Source organism: Aplysia californica, unplaced genomic scaffold (genome assembly GCF_000002075.1).
Source record: "Aplysia californica isolate F4 #8 unplaced genomic scaffold, AplCal3.0 scaffold00014, whole genome shotgun sequence".
Lineage (NCBI taxonomy): Eukaryota > Metazoa > Mollusca > Gastropoda > Aplysiida > Aplysiidae > Aplysia > Aplysia californica.
In genome coordinates, this window is record NW_004797284.1 from 2027257 (window position 1) to 2044201 (window position 16945).

Genomic DNA, 16945 nt, shown 5'->3' on the forward strand with positions numbered 1-16945 from the left:
CTAGATATTAGATCTTACCTGCCCTAAGATCAGGGGTGTGTCTGAAAGACAGCAATAAGATGAAGTCAAGGAGTAGCAGTACAAAGGCAGCAGAAAGAGTAAGGAGTCCAGAGGAGGGGGCAAAGGGGGAGGGGAGGCGAAAGAGACGACAGAACATGGTTAGAGAGGAGGTGAAAGGATTTTCCGTCGTTCTCAGGTTTTAGAATCTATTGAATGAGAAGTGAGCACCATAACCTCAAGACCACAAGTACCGATTCCCACCTTGGTGAAGTGAGGAAAATTCGTATAAAGTGCCTTTCCCAAGTACACAACGTCGGGTCTGAGGCTCGGACCCCTAACCCGCAACCTCACGATTGCGATTCCAGTAGCCGAAACACTAGACCCCCGACCGTTGGAAAAGTGTGGATATCTGCAGTGTCATATTATAGCGAGTGCCAGATTTCAGAACAACGACACACATTTTGAGTACCCTGTTTCCTTCCACTGACCTCATTATCTTCAAACCCCAGAGGGAGAGGTCATGACATCGGCCCTAAACTGTGCGGCCGTGACCTACAATAGTATGTTGTTGTTCATTTCAATGAATTGTGTCACAGATTATGCTAGAAAGTGATAAGAATGACTAGAAAATTAGACGATAATTATTGTTTAAGAGAAGTCAGCTGTATTATAAAAGGCTGCAACTATCTCAGTAGGGTCACTCAACTCCCACCAGAGAAGAACAACAACCATGGCTCGCTTCATCCTTCTGTGCATCGCCCTCACGTTTGCTGGTGAGACATTTTGTTGAAATCTTGTACCCTTTAACGAAGTTTATTTTCCATAGGTTTTTGTTTGTTTGTTTGTTTGTTTGTTTGGTTGGTTGTTTGTTTGGGTCTCTTTTGTTTGTCGTTCGTTAACTGTCCCTCTGTGTGTTCCCTCGCTTGATCTCAAGGGTAGTCGACTTTCTCATGCTGGTTCTTCAACCTGCAATGCAACAGATTTTTTTTACCTTGTCACCGTCGTTTTGAATTTGTAGAGCCTCTTACCTTACCCCCATGCAGGTTTAAGGTAAATGTATTGCGGGTTCGAAGGTACTCTATATTTTCATTCTAACAAGACTTTTTACCGCTTTGGTAGGAATTAGTTTTGAGTTTCATCAGGGTGACAGCCGAAGCTTACTTCTACTGCTATTAGGACCAGCAACAAAAGGATCTTTAATTTGTTTAACTTGCACTTAGGAGAAAAACGGATAACAGAATTGGACAAAGGGGAACATTTCAGAGGGACACTTTCTTTCGTCGCTGGAAGGTTTCTAAAAAGAGATTTTTATAATGAGAGGCAAACACTGTAATTTGTCAACCTCAATATCCCCGATCCTTTGTTACGTTGTTAACTTTGTGCTTGTAGAAATCAAAGCTGTAAGGGAAGTCTGCAACTACAGTTGAAAGGATCTTTTTTCAGGCAAATATAATGTTTATGTCACAATTCTGGTTCAGCATAAGAACAAGATGATCGCATTCTATACTGTAGCAAATATCCGATCAAACCTGCCATTCATAACAAAACATTTCTTTGATGAAATTCAGACGCACTAAAATCCAAAATAATTAGCAGCTGTTATATACGAGAATCTTTTATATTTATATTATGTCTTCTTCCTTTGTTGTTACAGTCGTCTTTATTCTGATCTGTATAAATTTATCGAAATACACACAGCTTTTTCGCAGATTTTCTTTTCCAAAGATCCCAATTTCAAACTCCTCTCACACTTAAGCTTACGCATATTTAGAAGTCATTCACACATCATTAAATTTGTCTTACTATTTCACCTTTAACTTATTCTTCTCCTCACCCCCCAGGCGCCTCCTCGGCAAGCCGCTACAACGAACTGTACAACTGGGTCAGCGGAAAAGCCTCCCCAGGATTCCCCCAACCCGACGACTCCGGACCCCTGGATGTGGACATGCGTCTGACCAAACTGGACATCGTTGGTGTGGACAGTGCCAACAACCTGGTCACTTTGATCGCCAGGAGAAGGGTTCTGTGGGCTGACCGTAGTCTGTCCTTCGATGACTCTTTGTACAACGTGTCATGTGTGTATGCTGCGGCCACCAACATCTGGACTCCTGACAGTACCTTCTACAACTCTGCTAGCCAGGAGCAGGTTTTGAACCGTGAGGTCATCGTATTTGCCGGAGGTGAGTTGCTGGAAATTGAAAGAGTCCAGGTGACCATCAACTGTAATGTCAAAGGTGTGAACACCTACACTGGCGCCACCTGCCACCTCCAACTTGGCTCCTACGGTTTGGGAAATGAGCTGTTCCGTCTGAGAGAGCCCAAGGACAACTGGACCTTCCATCTGGAGTCGGCTTTCAACGGAGCCTCCCCCTACGAGCTTCTGTCTGGTGACGTCAGCAGATCTGTGGAGCCCTACGCTTCCGGTGACCCCGAGCAGTTCTATTACGATGCCCTGACCTTCACCTTCAGCTTCAGAAGAAAGTAGGACGGTCAATAAATCTGGTGTGGGTTGATCAACTCTTGTCATTTGTATGATTGATGGTGGCGTTTGCTGCAATAATTGTCTCCCTGATACAGAAGGGTTCTGCCGAAATGGGGACAGAACAATAAACTTGTCTCAGCATAGTTTAGAATGTTTCAATACTTACTAACGTTTGAGAAGATTGAATCATATGTTCTAATGACAACAAAGTTAGGATTTGAATAACTTTGAATAAACGACTTGAAACATAAACATAATGGCTTGATTTTTTTCTTTATCAATTATTTGTACAATTTTTCTGAGTTTTTTTTTTAGAAACTACGTTGATGTTGTTCCAGGTTTTATTCTGTCTTTGTCTGTTTTGTACTCTTTCAAGTTTTTGTTTGTTTCTTAAATTCTGTTCTATATTTTCTCGACTGAGATAATAATAATCCGTAGTTGTTGTTGTTGTTGTTGTTGCTGATGTTGTTGTTGATGTTGTTTTTTGTCATTATTTAAAGTTTAAAGGCAGTGTATCTTGTGCCACATATTATTATACTGAGGGATAGAGTGAAAGGGTATGTATTTTTTCTCCATCAAATATACGCCTAATATTTTCAAACTCAAAATAGCATAGAAGGTGTTCAAACAAATGGGAACACAGAAGATCGACAAACACTGTCCAACGGTTCGAAAAATGTCAATGTGACTTCAGTTGCCACATTGTAATTACAAAAAAAAGATACATTACAACTTTAAAAGTCATATAGCAACTCGAACATAAAAGTATAATGTTCAAATGTGAACGAAATATTATATACTTCAAACCCAACAAAATCACGCACAACTCAACTGACATAATTAACATGGTCACTTTTAAGGACAACCGAGCTAACCCAGATTTCGGGAGTTACCAGAAATCTTGACCTACACCAAAAATGGGCATTGCCCTACCTATAAGAGAAGTTTGGTTCCATTGGTGTGTATATTTATTTGGTTATAGAGAAAACAACCCCCCCCCCCCGGTAATTCGATAAGCATGCTGGTATCTTCAATTTCACTATTTCGACGAGCGACTGATTTGACCACACTGTCTCACATAATACCGTTTTGGAGAAAGTTATTCTGTGCCGTATGACCATTTTCCAATGTTCCTCGAGAATAACATTCTCCAAAACGGTATTATATGAGATAGTGTGGTCTAAATGTGGAAGCAGGACTAGAGCACAACAGATGCATTCAAGGAGTGAGGCATTACATGTCTCACGACGTGGCGGAACCAGGCGCTTGTCAATTTTGGGGCATATTTCTGGAGTTGATGGAATCATCTTACAGCTTGGTCATTTGCCCATATTTGAAAAAATACTCATCTATCTTGAATAGAACTGGAGATATTTTTGATTTTGATCGAATGAGATGGGGTTGCCTGTTTTCAGATATAAAATTAGCGAGAAAATAGCCGCCAAAATGTGTTGACTTCCATAGCTTTAGAGTTCTTGGAAACTGTAAATTTACATTTTCTGTGCCTTTAATCAACGATTTTCAGTAAAATCAACTCGGAAATGTGTTTTTAAAAGGGGATAAAAGTTGCGGAGCTAAAAAAGAACATTCTGAAAAAAATTGCCTAACGGCCAGAAAATTCCAGTTTCTTTCATTTCATCATTTTGAACAGCGCTTGATTTGACCACGTTACCTGACACATGTGAATTGTTTCGATAGGTAGGAAATGTATTATCTTTTAAATGACAGATGCTATTGTTCTTGGAATAGAAAGTCCTCGATTGATTTACCTTTATCGTCTGTGGGCTTATCTTCACAAAGGGGGACTGTCAGCATTAGCATCTTCTAACAAAATACACGCTTTTGTGAGTTGGCGTTTTGCTAGGTAACTTTGAGACGGTCAGTTGGAGGGATGTGAAATTTGGAACAGATGGTGATTGGTCTGTGAAACTGGTGACATGGTATAGGTTTAATGTCCCTATCAACACTATTAGGTTATTTAAGAGGCGGGGCCTCCGAGTTTAACGCCCATATCCGAAAGGACCGAGCCAAACTGGAAATTCGTTTAAAGCGTATTTCCCAAGGACACAATGTCGGACCGAGCCGAGGCTCGAACCCCCGAACCCTCAATCTCACGTGTATGAATCCGGTAGCCTAACCACAAGGCCACCGACGCGACTGTTGGTCTGTGCATGGAGGCATTACATCGTACAATAGGATTGGAAGGGTATTGGATGGTTAAGTAGAAAGGGGGGGGGGGCAGGGAAGAGTTGGGGGGTGTATCTAACACTCCCTTTGACACAAACTCAAAGGCGTGGGGCTTGGGGTAGAAGACGGGAGATGAGAAGAGGGAGGGAAAGAAGAACAGGCAGAGGAGACCAGCGCTAGACCACCGAATCTCTTACAAAGTGGTACCACACAGGTAGGTATGTACGAGTACCATCTCCCCGCCCCCCCCTCCAGGGTGGTGCTACTAACTGAAGTTGTCTTTAATCCATTCCCAAGGGGGGGGGGGGGTTATAAACATACTCTTAAGCTCAGTAAAATTGGAAATGGGCTGATTCATCAATGCCATGCTCATACTGTACCAGAACAACATACGGGGAACTGTTGCTTTCTCTTTCTTCATCCTTTCTATCGTCATTTTTCCTCTACTTCTTTTGTATATGTGTCACTCTCTTGTGAACTGCTATTTCCGGGGTGACTTGATAGTCGAAGCAGATTTTGTTCTCTTGGGGCTAGAGAGGTGAGCAGAGTAAGTCTGATTCCCCGTTTGTACTTCTCTGTTGACATCCACCCTTGGTGCTCATATGACCTTATTATGCAGTTGCGAGCGCTGTAAAATCTTGCTAAAACTAAACTAAAGCATATATTTGCATATTTCATATTGTTCTTGTTGCCTGTCATTTAAATTTTCAGATGGTGAAAATGTACTTGAAATATATCCATGAATAAGAAAGTAATGCCTCTTTTTTAAAAAACAATGACCAGCAAACGTTGGTAACTCTCAAACCTCAGTGTCCTCGGAAACTGAAATGTTGCGGCTGTTTGTCATCATCATCATCAATGTTGCGGCTGTTTGTCATCATCATCATCAATGTTGCGGCTGTTTGTCATCATCATCATCAATGTTGCAGCTGTTTGTCATCATCATCATCAATGTTGCGGCTGTTTGTCATCATCATCATCAATGTTGCAGCTGTTTGTCATCATCATCATCAATGTTGCAGCTGTTTGTGGCTTAGATCAATGGTTTTCAGCAATATCCACACAGAAATGAAGTTTTGAATAAACATAAAAATGGCGACTCGAAAATAATGGGAGGGGTGGGGGTGGGGGAATCCCCTAAATCAAACCAAATACAAATCGAAAAAAAAATGTTCTTTCTTAGAGGCGATGTCACTTTCTTCCATTTTCTTATTTTGACGGGCACCTAACTTCACCATGGTGCTTCATACACACATGCACACACACACACACACACACACACACACACACACACACACACACACACACAAACACACACACACACACACACACACACAGTCACATACACAGGGCAGTGCTATTGACCGAAGTTGATTTTAGGCCATTCCCAAATGGGGGATATTAATATGTTCTTTTTATGCACAGTAGAAATGTAAATGGGATGATTTTTCAAAGTCATGCTTATACTATACCGGAACAACATAGAGGGAACTGCTGCTTTTATTTTCCTCATCCTTATTATCGAATAATATAACATTTTAAGACAAACTAGGGTCATTTTGCGTGCTTGCTCATTACGAATATTAATCGGTAATTGTTTCAGTGATAGCAAGGATAGTTTTTTTTGAAATTTTAGTTTTTTTAAATTTTCATTTCAGAAAGCCTGATTTTGCTCCAATTTGCCATTTCCGTGATTAAATAAGATGATGATTTAAAAAAAATGAAATAAAACACAATTTTTATTTGAAAAGATGAGGTAAAACAACCCCAGTCAAAATTATAAGGTTTTTTCCTGTTAGTGTCAAGACGTAGACAGTAGGCCTACAGATCTCTCCTTTGTGCTGCCCTGTGCTGCCCTGTGCTGCTGGAAACATTAACTGAGCACAATATGTACTAGTTGAAAAGGAAGCCAATGGATTAATTCTTTTTTTTTTATATAGTAGAGGGTTTTACGGCGCTCGCAACTGCATACGGTCATATGAGCGCCATGGATCACTTCTGCAGTGTTTATTATAAGGAAACATACCGGTCAAAATAAAATCCTTCATAAACTCTGGAGTTTGAACTCATGAAAACTCGGCTCAATAATGCTCTTAGGAAAACTTTAGTGCACTTTAGTTTCAATGTTGAGTTCTGAACAGTGTGCGGTTGCTCCTAAAGAGAGACACAAAGATCGAGCCACTAGAGTTATATAGTGCACTGATTGACACTGCATCTTTTTATTTCCCTTTCTTTTGTTCGACTTTCGACGCACACACATGCTCAAATCTAAAAGTCGCCAAGTCAGAAAAAGAGAAAGCGAGCAAAAAAAATAAATAGAATAAATAAAAAATTGGAATAGATTTTTAAGCCAAAAATCGACATATCCACGCAATGGCCTTAACGACAAAACAACATTGCTGCTGCATGTCATTAGCCGACATACGGTTTTGTCCTACATAATTGCATGTTCGTACGGTCACCGAAAAAACCCCGATATGTCTTACTTTTAGAATAGAACATGTGATTATAAAGCGTAAAAAAGCGATAGACGTGTTAAGAAAAAACGGACAGTTGTTAAAGAGAAGCCAGCTGTATATAAAAAGGTTGCAGTGTTCCCTGTGTCTTCACCATCTCCCTCCAGACACCAGGAACCATGGCTCGCTTCATTCTTCTGTGCATCGCTCTCACGTTTGCTGGTGAGACATTTTGTTGAATTCATTTTTTTAAAACGTAAGCCGTCCGTTGTCTATTATCTGTGCGTTCAACTGATAGATCTCAGACGTAGTGGACTGCTGTAGTGGACTGCAGTGAACCTAATCTTTACGTGTGTTACCATCTATCCGACTATAGGGGGCTCTCGTGGCCTAGAAGCCTGTGGTTTTGCTGACATTCAAGCATCCATCTAAGCTTTCTGACTTCTGTGGACGAGACCCTTGAACGTCTATGGATCTTCCTCCTTTCTTCTTTCATTCGTATCCAAACTTATCGCTTGGCCAACAGCTCCACCTATACACAAACGTGTTTCATTGGTGGTGGTGTTTCGTCCATTTCTCAGACCCAGTGTCGAACTTCTCTGACTCATGAGCTCACCTATCTGGATTCAGAAGTCACTCAACAATCTCCAAAACAAATATTGCATGTACAAACAGCTCTTCTACTCATTCAAAACATTGCCAAAAACAACACCCACATTTTAAATGAACTTATTCTCCTCCTCATCCCCCCAGGCGCCTCCTCGGCAAGCCGCTACAACGAGCTGTACAACTGGGTCAGCGGAAAAGCCTCTCCGGCCTTCCCTCAACCCGACGATTCTGGACCCCTGGATGTGGACATGCGTCTGACCAAGCTGGACGTCGTTGATGTGGACAGTGCCAACCAACTTGTCACCGTGGTCGCCAGAAGAAGGGTTCTGTGGGCTGACCGTAGTCTGGCTTTTGACGAGGCCCAGTTTAACGTGTCCTGTGTGTATGCTGCGGCCACCAACATCTGGACTCCTGACAGTACCTTCTACAACTCTGCTAGCCAGGAGCAGGTTTTGAACCGTGAGGTCATCGTCTTCGCCGGAGGTGAGTTGCTGGAAATTGAAAGAGTCCAGGTCAGCATCAACTGTGACGTGAGTGGTGTGAACACCTACACTGGCGCCACCTGCCACCTCCAACTTGGCTCCTACGGTTTGGGAAATGAGCTGGTGCGTCTGAGGGAGCCCAAGGACAACTGGACCTTCAATCTGGAGTCGGCTTTCAACGGAGCCTCCCCCTACGAGCTTCTGTCTGGTGATGTCAGCAGATCTGTGGAGCCTTACCTTTACAATGCCCCCGCGCAGCACTACTACGATGCCCTGACCTTCACCTTCACCTTTAGGAGAAAGTGGGGCGGTCAATAAGTCTGTTGTGGGTTGATCAACTCCTGTCTGTTTGATGATTGACTCTAGGCGTCTGTTTGCTCTACCGATTGACTTTGTTTCTATGGATTCCCAGACAAAGAAAAAAGAATGTATCTACAGAAAGGGTGACAGAAGATGTATTCCTTGGTCTAAGTATTGTTCAGAACATTTCTGAACTTTTTAAAGTGTGCAAAAATTGTACTGTAATTTTTCTGTTGTCAACAAAGTTTTGATTTGGATCCCCTAAAATGAACCAGACTTGTTTTCCTTTTCATATCATAGTTTTGTTTTGCAATTTCCCCAATCTTTTCCAGAAAATATTTTACCGTCTGTTTTGGGTTTTTGTGCGTTAGTCTGTTTGCCTACCTTTCTCCGCTCTCTCAACTACTTGTTCGCATCTCTTCTAACCTTGCGGGGGATTGGGGAGGAATGTGGGTTCGGAGAAGATGGATGATTTGTTGCTGTTTCTTAAAACTGCAAATCAATGTACATTTTGACGTATCGAGAGAGAGAGAGAGAGAGAGACAGGGGGCAAGGGTATGTAGAAAGTATGTTTTCGGTGTTGTCTCTAGGTCTGTCTGCCATTATTTTGATGGTGATATAGGATGGTTCCTCTATAAGGCCCCGACGTTCACCTTCTGATTTTAGAGTCAAGTGGAGCGCCCAATGAGTCGAGTGTTTGTCATACACTGTCTTGTGATGGCGGACAAATCCTGTAAGCACTGCTGGGTGGGGAGCGTCGTACGTATCTTGACATTTACTTCTAAGGATACCAGAGGAAGGAAAAGTGAAAAGTAAAAAAGTAATTAATTTACTTCGAATATTATTTTACACCACGGGCTGATCTTATTCCTCAACTTTATCACAGATCTGTTGTTGTGTAGACGTATATGTTGTGTAGACTTACACTATATTTGAAAAGCGTTCACAGCTATGTCTAACGCCGCCTTACTGTACACTAACGTGTTTTTTAAAGTTTCAGTGGGCGGTTGGCGGGTGCCCTGGAGTGGTTTGCTCCTTCTTTTCGAGAAAAAATCTGTCGCCCTGATCTCTTCTCCTTTTTTATGCTTGTTTCTCTTTTGTAAAACATCTAATCGTCGGCACTTATATAACCTTACTGTGTTGTAAGTGCCGTAAAACTCTTACTAAAGCTAAAAAAAACTTAAAGTTTCTACACTCTTGAGAGTTCGTAAATTCTATAAGTTTCGCTGCCCGCTCGACACAATTCAGGATGACATAACAGAAGGACGCATGTACCCAACAAGTGAGAGTCAACCCAGGATGAGTAGGAGACAGCAACTCCGCAGAGAAGTGGAGGGGGGTCGATGAAATCTCTCTCTCTCTCTCTCTCTCTCTCTCTCTTTCTCTCTCTCTCTCTCTCTCTCTCTCTCTCTCTCTCTCTCTCTCTCTCTCTCTCTCTCTCTCACACACACACACGCAATGAACCCCCCCCCCCCAAAAAAAAAACCCCAACAGAGTGAAGGCACGTTTACGCCCCCCCCCCCCCCCAACCGACACTATCCTAGTTGGGAAGCATGGGAGAAAAAGCTAATAGCAGGAGGCATTTTTTCAAAAAAAGGTACATCCATTCAAAACAAAAACAGAAAAAAAAATCTAGATCCCGTGGATCTCAGGTACGTCAAATTATTGGATTCTGAGGAAATCTAGAGGAACTATGAACAGACAACTTTGACCGAGACACGTGACCTCATTCATTACAGACTCTTTAGAAAAACAGTATTCAGTGGAGAATCTTGTATGATTGTAATGCTATGGTTATGGAAGGGAAAGTGGAGAGAGAAGGGAAAAAGGGGGAGGGAGACCTACCAAATCTACAAAAGATTTTAACAGGACGATAACTGGATTGAAATATGCACACATCTCTCTAACAGCAGGGGGGAAAGAGAAAGAGACAAATCTTCGAGGACCATTAGGGACACAGCGTACCACAGAGAGTGTAATAACGAGGACGATGACTGTCACAAACTGTGTGTCAGAGCTGACCTGTCTTCGCAGAATTTGGTGGTGAGAAACACGGAGAAACTCTACAAAAATAATTTCTCACATAATATATGTGAGGCAGCGTGGTGGAATCAGGCTCTCGTCAATTTTTGGACATGTAGAGTTATTGGTATCATCTTAAAGCTTGTTCACTTGTCATTATTTTGATGAAAAAAATATCCATTTATTATCTTGAATACAGGTCGAAATATTTGCAAATGGAGGAGGTGAGGGTCACCTGTTTTCAGAGGTAAAATTAGTGCCAAAATGGCCACCAAAGATTAGTCATTTCCTTAGCTTAAGAGTCCGTGGCAACTGAAAATGTACATTTATTGTAACTTTAATCAAAGTTTTCAGAAAAATCCACACAGAAATGAGTTCTTTAATGGGCATGAAGGTGTTGAACCAAAAAACAAAAAATTAATAAAAATTCACAAACCTGCAGAAAAATGCAAGTTTCTTCACTTTGATTATTTTTACAAGAGCCTGATTCCACCACAGTGCCTCACATATTATGTATCTCACATCTTTCACGTATTTACAACAAGGCACTTGACATGACCATTACGCAGACGAAGCTGGTATTTAATTCTTTTCAGCAAAACACCAAAACACAAGAAGTCAGAACAACGACTTGACTGATTCCAAAAGCACTGAAGCTTGCCAACCCGCAATACAAACACAGTCCAAAGACAGAACATATACTATAACAGGGAGAAAGGACATGTGACACTTGGCTGAGCGTCCTAAAAAATCCCTCACATCTAGACTGCATGATCAATGCTCACTTTGAGATAGTCGATGAAAAGATTACTTTTACAGAGGGAACAAATGTGAGGCAGTGTGGTGGAATCAGGCTCTCGTCAATTTTTGAGCATGTAGAGTTTTTGGTATCATCTTAAAGCTTGTTCACTTGCTTGAGTACAAGTTGAGATATTTGCGAATGAAGGAGATGGTGTCGCCTGTTTTCAGACGTAGAATTAGTTAGAAAATGGCTGCCAAAGATTAGTTATTTCCTTAACGTAAGAGTCCGTGGCAAGTGAAAGTTTACATTTATTGTGCCTTTAATCAGCGTTTTTCAGAAAAATCCACACAGAAATTAGTTATTTAATGGGCATGAAAGGTTTTGAGCAAAAAAAACACAAAAATTTTATAAATATTCACAAACCTGCGGTAAAATGCAAGTTTCTTCACTTTGATTATTTTGACGAGAGCCTGATTCCATCACGCTGCCTCTCAAATGATCCGACAAAAAAGGATATTGTTTAATTCAACATAAAGTTAGAAAGATAAATATTTAGGAGGATAGTTTTCTCCTTGATGTCACAATTTGGGCTTCAAATGACGAAACATGAAATGGAAAAGGCAAGAGCTTCTTATGAAAAATACAAGACAAATACCACCAATTTCAGTCACTCGTATTTCAGTCAGACTATTTCAGTCAGACTATTTCAGTCAGACTATTTCAGTCAGACTATTTCAGTCAGACTATTTCAGTCAGACTATTTCAGTCAGACTACAGATGTGACTATCAAAACTTGAGAAATAAAAGGACAAGAAAGAGAAACAGCATGCACAAATTCTTAGGTGGCGTCACAAGTGATATTTGAGGACGCTTTTTTCACTTGCTAAAAGATGTGAGGCAGGAGAGCCAGAGGAAGACAAAGAATAACATGGATAGATAAAATACAAACGTGGACTGGCATGAGTATAACAGAATGTTGTCCCAGATATGGTATGTGATTTTCTGCACATTATCTTTAGCCAACCTTTTTATCAAGAACGGGCTATAGTATCCGTTTATTTTATTTATTATTCTGACGAGCGCCTGATTTCACTGTGCTGCCATACATTTTTACTTAGATCTAATTCTGGAGGTCAGATCTTTGCGTGAAACATACTTCTCCGACCTCCGACCTGATATCTTTAAGATAAAATAGAAAACTGCGAATTGAGTTAAATAAACAAACCAGGTATAGATCTAGTGCAATCAGTGGGGGTGTGTCCTTGAGCAAAACACGATGACCCTAACTCAATCCCCCCCCCCCCCCCGGGAGGTGTCTGTTGGCATTCTGGGTGTGTGTGTGTGTTTGTTTGTGTCTGTGACCTTGTGTATTATTAATTGTATTGAAAAGTAAAGTTGTTCTCGCATCCGATCCGGACAATGAGGATTGCCTTGTTAGTGAGGCAACTTCCTGGGCCTTCGGCATATTGTGGTAGGGTGGCCAGTTCCTTTCCACGCCGCCTTTACTTCCCTAACTCGAAGTCAGGTACCCATCACTGCTGGGTGGGCAGTTCCTTTCCACGCCGCCTTTACTTCCCTAACTCAAAGTCAGGTACCTATCGCTGCTGGGTGGGCACGGGGGAGGGGGCGAAAAAAAATCCGTGTCCTAAACGAGGCTCGAACCCGGACTTTTCTGTTCGGAGACCAGCGCACTAACCATCCCACCACCGCTCCCTGATTAATTGTCTTATTCACGCATACACTTGGGAAGAGGGGGGGGTGGGGGGATGGGGGGGGGGCAATAAAATAGAATGGTTATTAATTTCTATTTTTACTTAAATACATTAAAGAATAATTGTTCCAAAGAGAAGTTACAGGAAGACTGCGTCATTTATTAGCCACGACTGTTGAGGTATAGGCAAAGGCAGTACATAGTTGTCTGAGGGTTGTCCAAGCCCCAAACGTTAGGTTGTCGTTCTAAAGGCAGGCCGGGGAGAGGCGTGTAGAACAGTTGTGCGACTTTGGGGTGGAATCAGCCGCTCTTTCAAATAATCAAATCGATGAAAATTACTTTCTTTTAAAAATTGTTCAGGCAATTTTCATCAATTTTTCTTCTTTTTTTTTAGAAGGGGTGGGGGGGGGGGGAGGTTGGACATTATATTAAATCCTTGTAAAAGACATTCCAGGCTGGATTTTACTATAAAAAGAAACGTGGATCAAAGGCCCAAGAAGATGTCAAATTACAGTTTTCCAGCTACGGACACTCAAACTTTAGTAGTTATCAAACTTTGGCGGCTGCTTACTCGCTAATTCTAAATCTGACATCAACAAACCCCCGCCTCATTTAATATCATATATCTCAATTTCTAGACCAGATTGATGGATATTTCATTTTCAGCAAAGGCAAGGCAAATGAACAGTCTGTGAGATGATAACAATATCTCTGTAGGACCAAAAACTGGTGAGCCCATGACGCCATCCTGCCGTGACCCATATTGATAAAAAATACATTTTTTTCTTATTTTTCTTTCTTTTGTTTGCCTTTTGGTGCATTATTAGGTTCAACATAAAAGTTGGTCAAATCAGAAAGAAACGACTAGAATGAACAACAGAGTAGATATTGTGTGTTTCAAAGTCCTACATATCCACGCTACGGCCTTCGCGCCATGAAAAGGAAAACCGCGCCGGAATACTCGATCCTGGTGAGCTGTTAATTAAGCAAGGCACACTGACCTACATTTTTTATGCTGTCGTGCATTTTCGTACAATGATCTCATCGTCACTGAAAGAGACAAGCGTCTTACTTTTAGAATAGATAGCGTTATTACAATAAAAAAGAGCAAAAAAAAGAAGGTACTGAGAAAAGTACACAATTGGTACAAAGAGAAGCCAGCTGTATATAAAAAGGTTGCAGTGTTCCCTGTATCTTCACCAACTCCCTCCAGAGATCAGGAACCATGGCTCGCTTCATCCTTCTGTGCATCGCTCTCACGTTTGCTGGTGAGATTTTTTGTTGAACTCTTGTACTTTTTACCGAGGTTCATTTAATATGTTTTGATTATTGTTTAAAATCTTTTTTTTAATATGAACTTCACATTGTCTTTTCCTGTTTGTGTGTTCCTCCTGGTAGATCTCAGAGGTAGTACCCTGCTAGTTCTTCAACATGCAGAGCAACTGATTTTTTCCGTCTTTTACCGCCCTTCCTTCTTCATAATGCCCTTTGTCTGTGATCTCAAAGAAGTATTTTAGCGTAACAAAATGACAAACAATGACACTCGATTCTTGTTTGAGTCAGATCTGGAGAAAAAGAGAAAGGCACTTTCTGACGTAAATACACATAAAAATTGTGAGGCAGCGTGGTGGAATCAGTCTCTCGTCAATTTTTGGGCATGTAGAGTTATTGGTATCATCTTAAAGCTTGTTCACTTGTCTTTATTTCATTTGGATGCAAAAAAATATCTATTTGTCTTGAATACAAGTCGAGATATTTGCAAAAGAAGGAGGTGGGGGTCACCTGTTTTCAGAGGTAATATTAGTGAGAAAATGGCGCCAAAGATTAGTTATTTCTTTAGCTTAAGAGTCCGTGGTAACTGAAGATTTACATTTTTTATGCCTTTAATCAACGCTTTTCAGAAAAATCCACACAGAAATGAGTTCTCTAATGGGCATGAAAGGTGTTGAGCCAAAAGACAAAAATTTAATAAAAATTCACAAACTGCGGAAAAATGCAAGTTTTTTCATTTTGATTATTTTGACGAGAGCCTGATTCCACCACGCTGCCTCACAACTGTCAACTACTATTAACCATTTGATGTCGTCACACATATCTTCTATGACGACAGAGTAACAGAACAGAAGTACTCATGTACCGTATTCCCAGATTCAAATCGCGCAGAGGATTTTGTCGCTCACCATTACAATATTTTCATACAGTGTAACTCGGATTCAGTGAAGTCGACACTGCCTGTCCTTCAATTTCTTTGAGTTCGAGTGTTCATTATAGCAAATGTGGCGGTTTTTTTAACAGATAGTTACAGGCACCGAGCAAGTAATGTGTAATGTATTTGACTGTCTCTGTCAAAAGTTGTTTGGTTTCTTTGATACCGAAGAAATGCTAGAAAATTCCAGGAAAATGCGTTGAACTCTACCAAGCACATATTGTGCAAAAAGGACGATTCGTTGAAAAGCACGCCTATGGCATCTGTTATCTAAAACTTATAACGTTCTGTTTGATGAACAAATTATTTTGCTGTGTAGAGCCTAGCATACGGCAACGTTTCATTTCGCAGTACAGTATTCTTTTCATTACGTAAATCTATGTGCCATTATGTCAGTTCTAACTGTAAAATAATGATTGTAATACGCCTATATCGTTGACATTCCCATTGCTTGCTATAATAATAATATACATAGTGATTGAGCGTTTATTGACTTCACTGTTGTCTTGAAAAGCGAAAGACAGCGGGCGTTCCACCAGAAAATTGTAACTAAAAGACTTACACATCATCAGCATTTGCGAACATTTTATAGATATGTATGCACTAAGTATCGAGTGCACCTGTTGTTGGAAACTAGATGGCTACAAACTTACTCAAGCCTTGGTTGGTGTTTGTCCTGTCCTCGGTTCCCAGTGCCGAACTCCTCTTAGTCATGAACTTACCTCTGTGTAGAGGTTTCTCAAACATCTCCAGAACGACTCTGGCTTGCACAAACAACTCTTCTATTAGTGTTTGAAAGTCCTTTAAACATTATCAAAAACAACTCATATTTTTCAACTTTAACTTATTCTCCTCCTCATCCCCCCCAGGCGCCTCCTCGGCAAGCCGCTACAACGAACTGTACAACTGGGTCAGCGGAAAAGCCTCCCCAGGATTCCCCCAACCCGACGACTCCGGACCCCTGGATGTGGACATGCGTCTGACCAAATTGGATGTCGTTGATGTGGACAGTGCCAACAACCTGGTCACTTTGATTGCCAGAAGAAGGGTTCTGTGGGCTGACCGTAATTTGGCCTTTGACGAGGCCACGTACAACGTATCCTGTGTGTATGCTGCGGCCACCAACATCTGGACTCCTGACAGTACTTTCTACAACTCTGCTAGCCAGGAGCATGTGTTGAACCGTGAGGTCATCGTCTTTGCCGGAGGTGAGTTGCTGGAAATTGAAAGAGTCCAGGTGTCCATCAACTGTGACCTGAGTGGTGTGAACACCTACACTGGCGCCACCTGCCACCTCCAACTTGGCTCCTACGGTTTGGGAAATGAGCTGTTCCATCTCAGGGAGCCCAAGGACAACTGGACCTTCCATCTGGAGTCGGCTTTCAACGGAGCCTCCCCCTACGAGCTTCTGTCTGGTGACGTCAGCAAATCTGTGGAGCCCTACGCTTCCGGTGACCCCGAGCAGTTCTATTACGATGCTCTGACCTTCACCTTCAGCTTCAGAAGAAAGTAGGATGGTCCAAAATCTGGTGTGAGTTGATCAACTCCTGTTTGTCTGATGATTGACTCTGAGCGTCTGTTTGTTTGAATGGTGGAATTTGTTGCAACAGAATCCCAGATGCAGAGAGTATGTGTGGAAGTAGGGACAGAACATGCATTTCTTGAACTCACCATGGTTAAGAACATTTTTCTGATGTCAACCATTTTGATTTGGATCCCTTGAAATAAACGATACTTGTTTTCATTTA

At 41.5% G+C, this 16945-nt stretch overlaps 3 protein-coding genes across 3 annotated transcripts; all 3 read left to right on the forward strand.

The window, feature by feature from the left end:
* Positions 1–730: 730 nt before the first annotated feature.
* LOC101856484 (acetylcholine-binding protein-like) lies at positions 731–2506 on the forward strand. The gene is made up of 2 exons (XM_035970965.1): positions 731–773; positions 1842–2506. Exons 1-2 carry the CDS (start codon positions 731–733, stop codon positions 2483–2485), a joined length of 687 nt encoding a protein of 228 aa, XP_035826858.1. The 3' UTR covers positions 2486–2506.
* Positions 2507–7304: 4798 nt separating this feature from the next.
* On the forward strand, positions 7305–8534 carry LOC101852526 (acetylcholine-binding protein-like). The gene is made up of 2 exons (XM_005090252.3): positions 7305–7347; positions 7879–8534. The coding sequence occupies exons 1-2, from the start codon at positions 7305–7307 to the stop codon at positions 8532–8534; spliced, it is 699 nt and encodes a 232-aa protein (XP_005090309.1).
* Positions 8535–13925: 5391 nt separating this feature from the next.
* LOC101856706 (acetylcholine-binding protein-like) lies at positions 13926–16945 on the forward strand. The gene is made up of 2 exons (XM_035970970.1): positions 13926–13961; positions 15997–16945. The coding sequence occupies exons 1-2, from the start codon at positions 13926–13928 to the stop codon at positions 16708–16710; spliced, it is 750 nt and encodes a 249-aa protein (XP_035826863.1). The 3' UTR covers positions 16711–16945.

Bases quoted from the DNA above. Each gene is read 5' to 3' on its own strand.
- LOC101856484 (XM_035970965.1), top strand. From the start codon at position 731: ATGGCTCGCTTCATCCTTCTGTGCATCGCCCTCACGTTTGCTG. The intron at 774-1,841 runs GTGAGACATTTT...CTCACCCCCCAG, and splicing joins CATCGCCCTCACGTTTGCTG to GCGCCTCCTCGGCAAGCCGC.
- LOC101852526 (XM_005090252.3), top strand. From the start codon at position 7,305: ATGGCTCGCTTCATTCTTCTGTGCATCGCTCTCACGTTTGCTG. The intron at 7,348-7,878 runs GTGAGACATTTT...TCATCCCCCCAG, and splicing joins CATCGCTCTCACGTTTGCTG to GCGCCTCCTCGGCAAGCCGC.
- LOC101856706 (XM_035970970.1), top strand. From the start codon at position 13,926: ATGAAAAGGAAAACCGCGCCGGAATACTCGATCCTG. The intron at 13,962-15,996 runs GTGAGCTGTTAA...AGTGTTTGAAAG, and splicing joins CGCCGGAATACTCGATCCTG to TCCTTTAAACATTATCAAAA.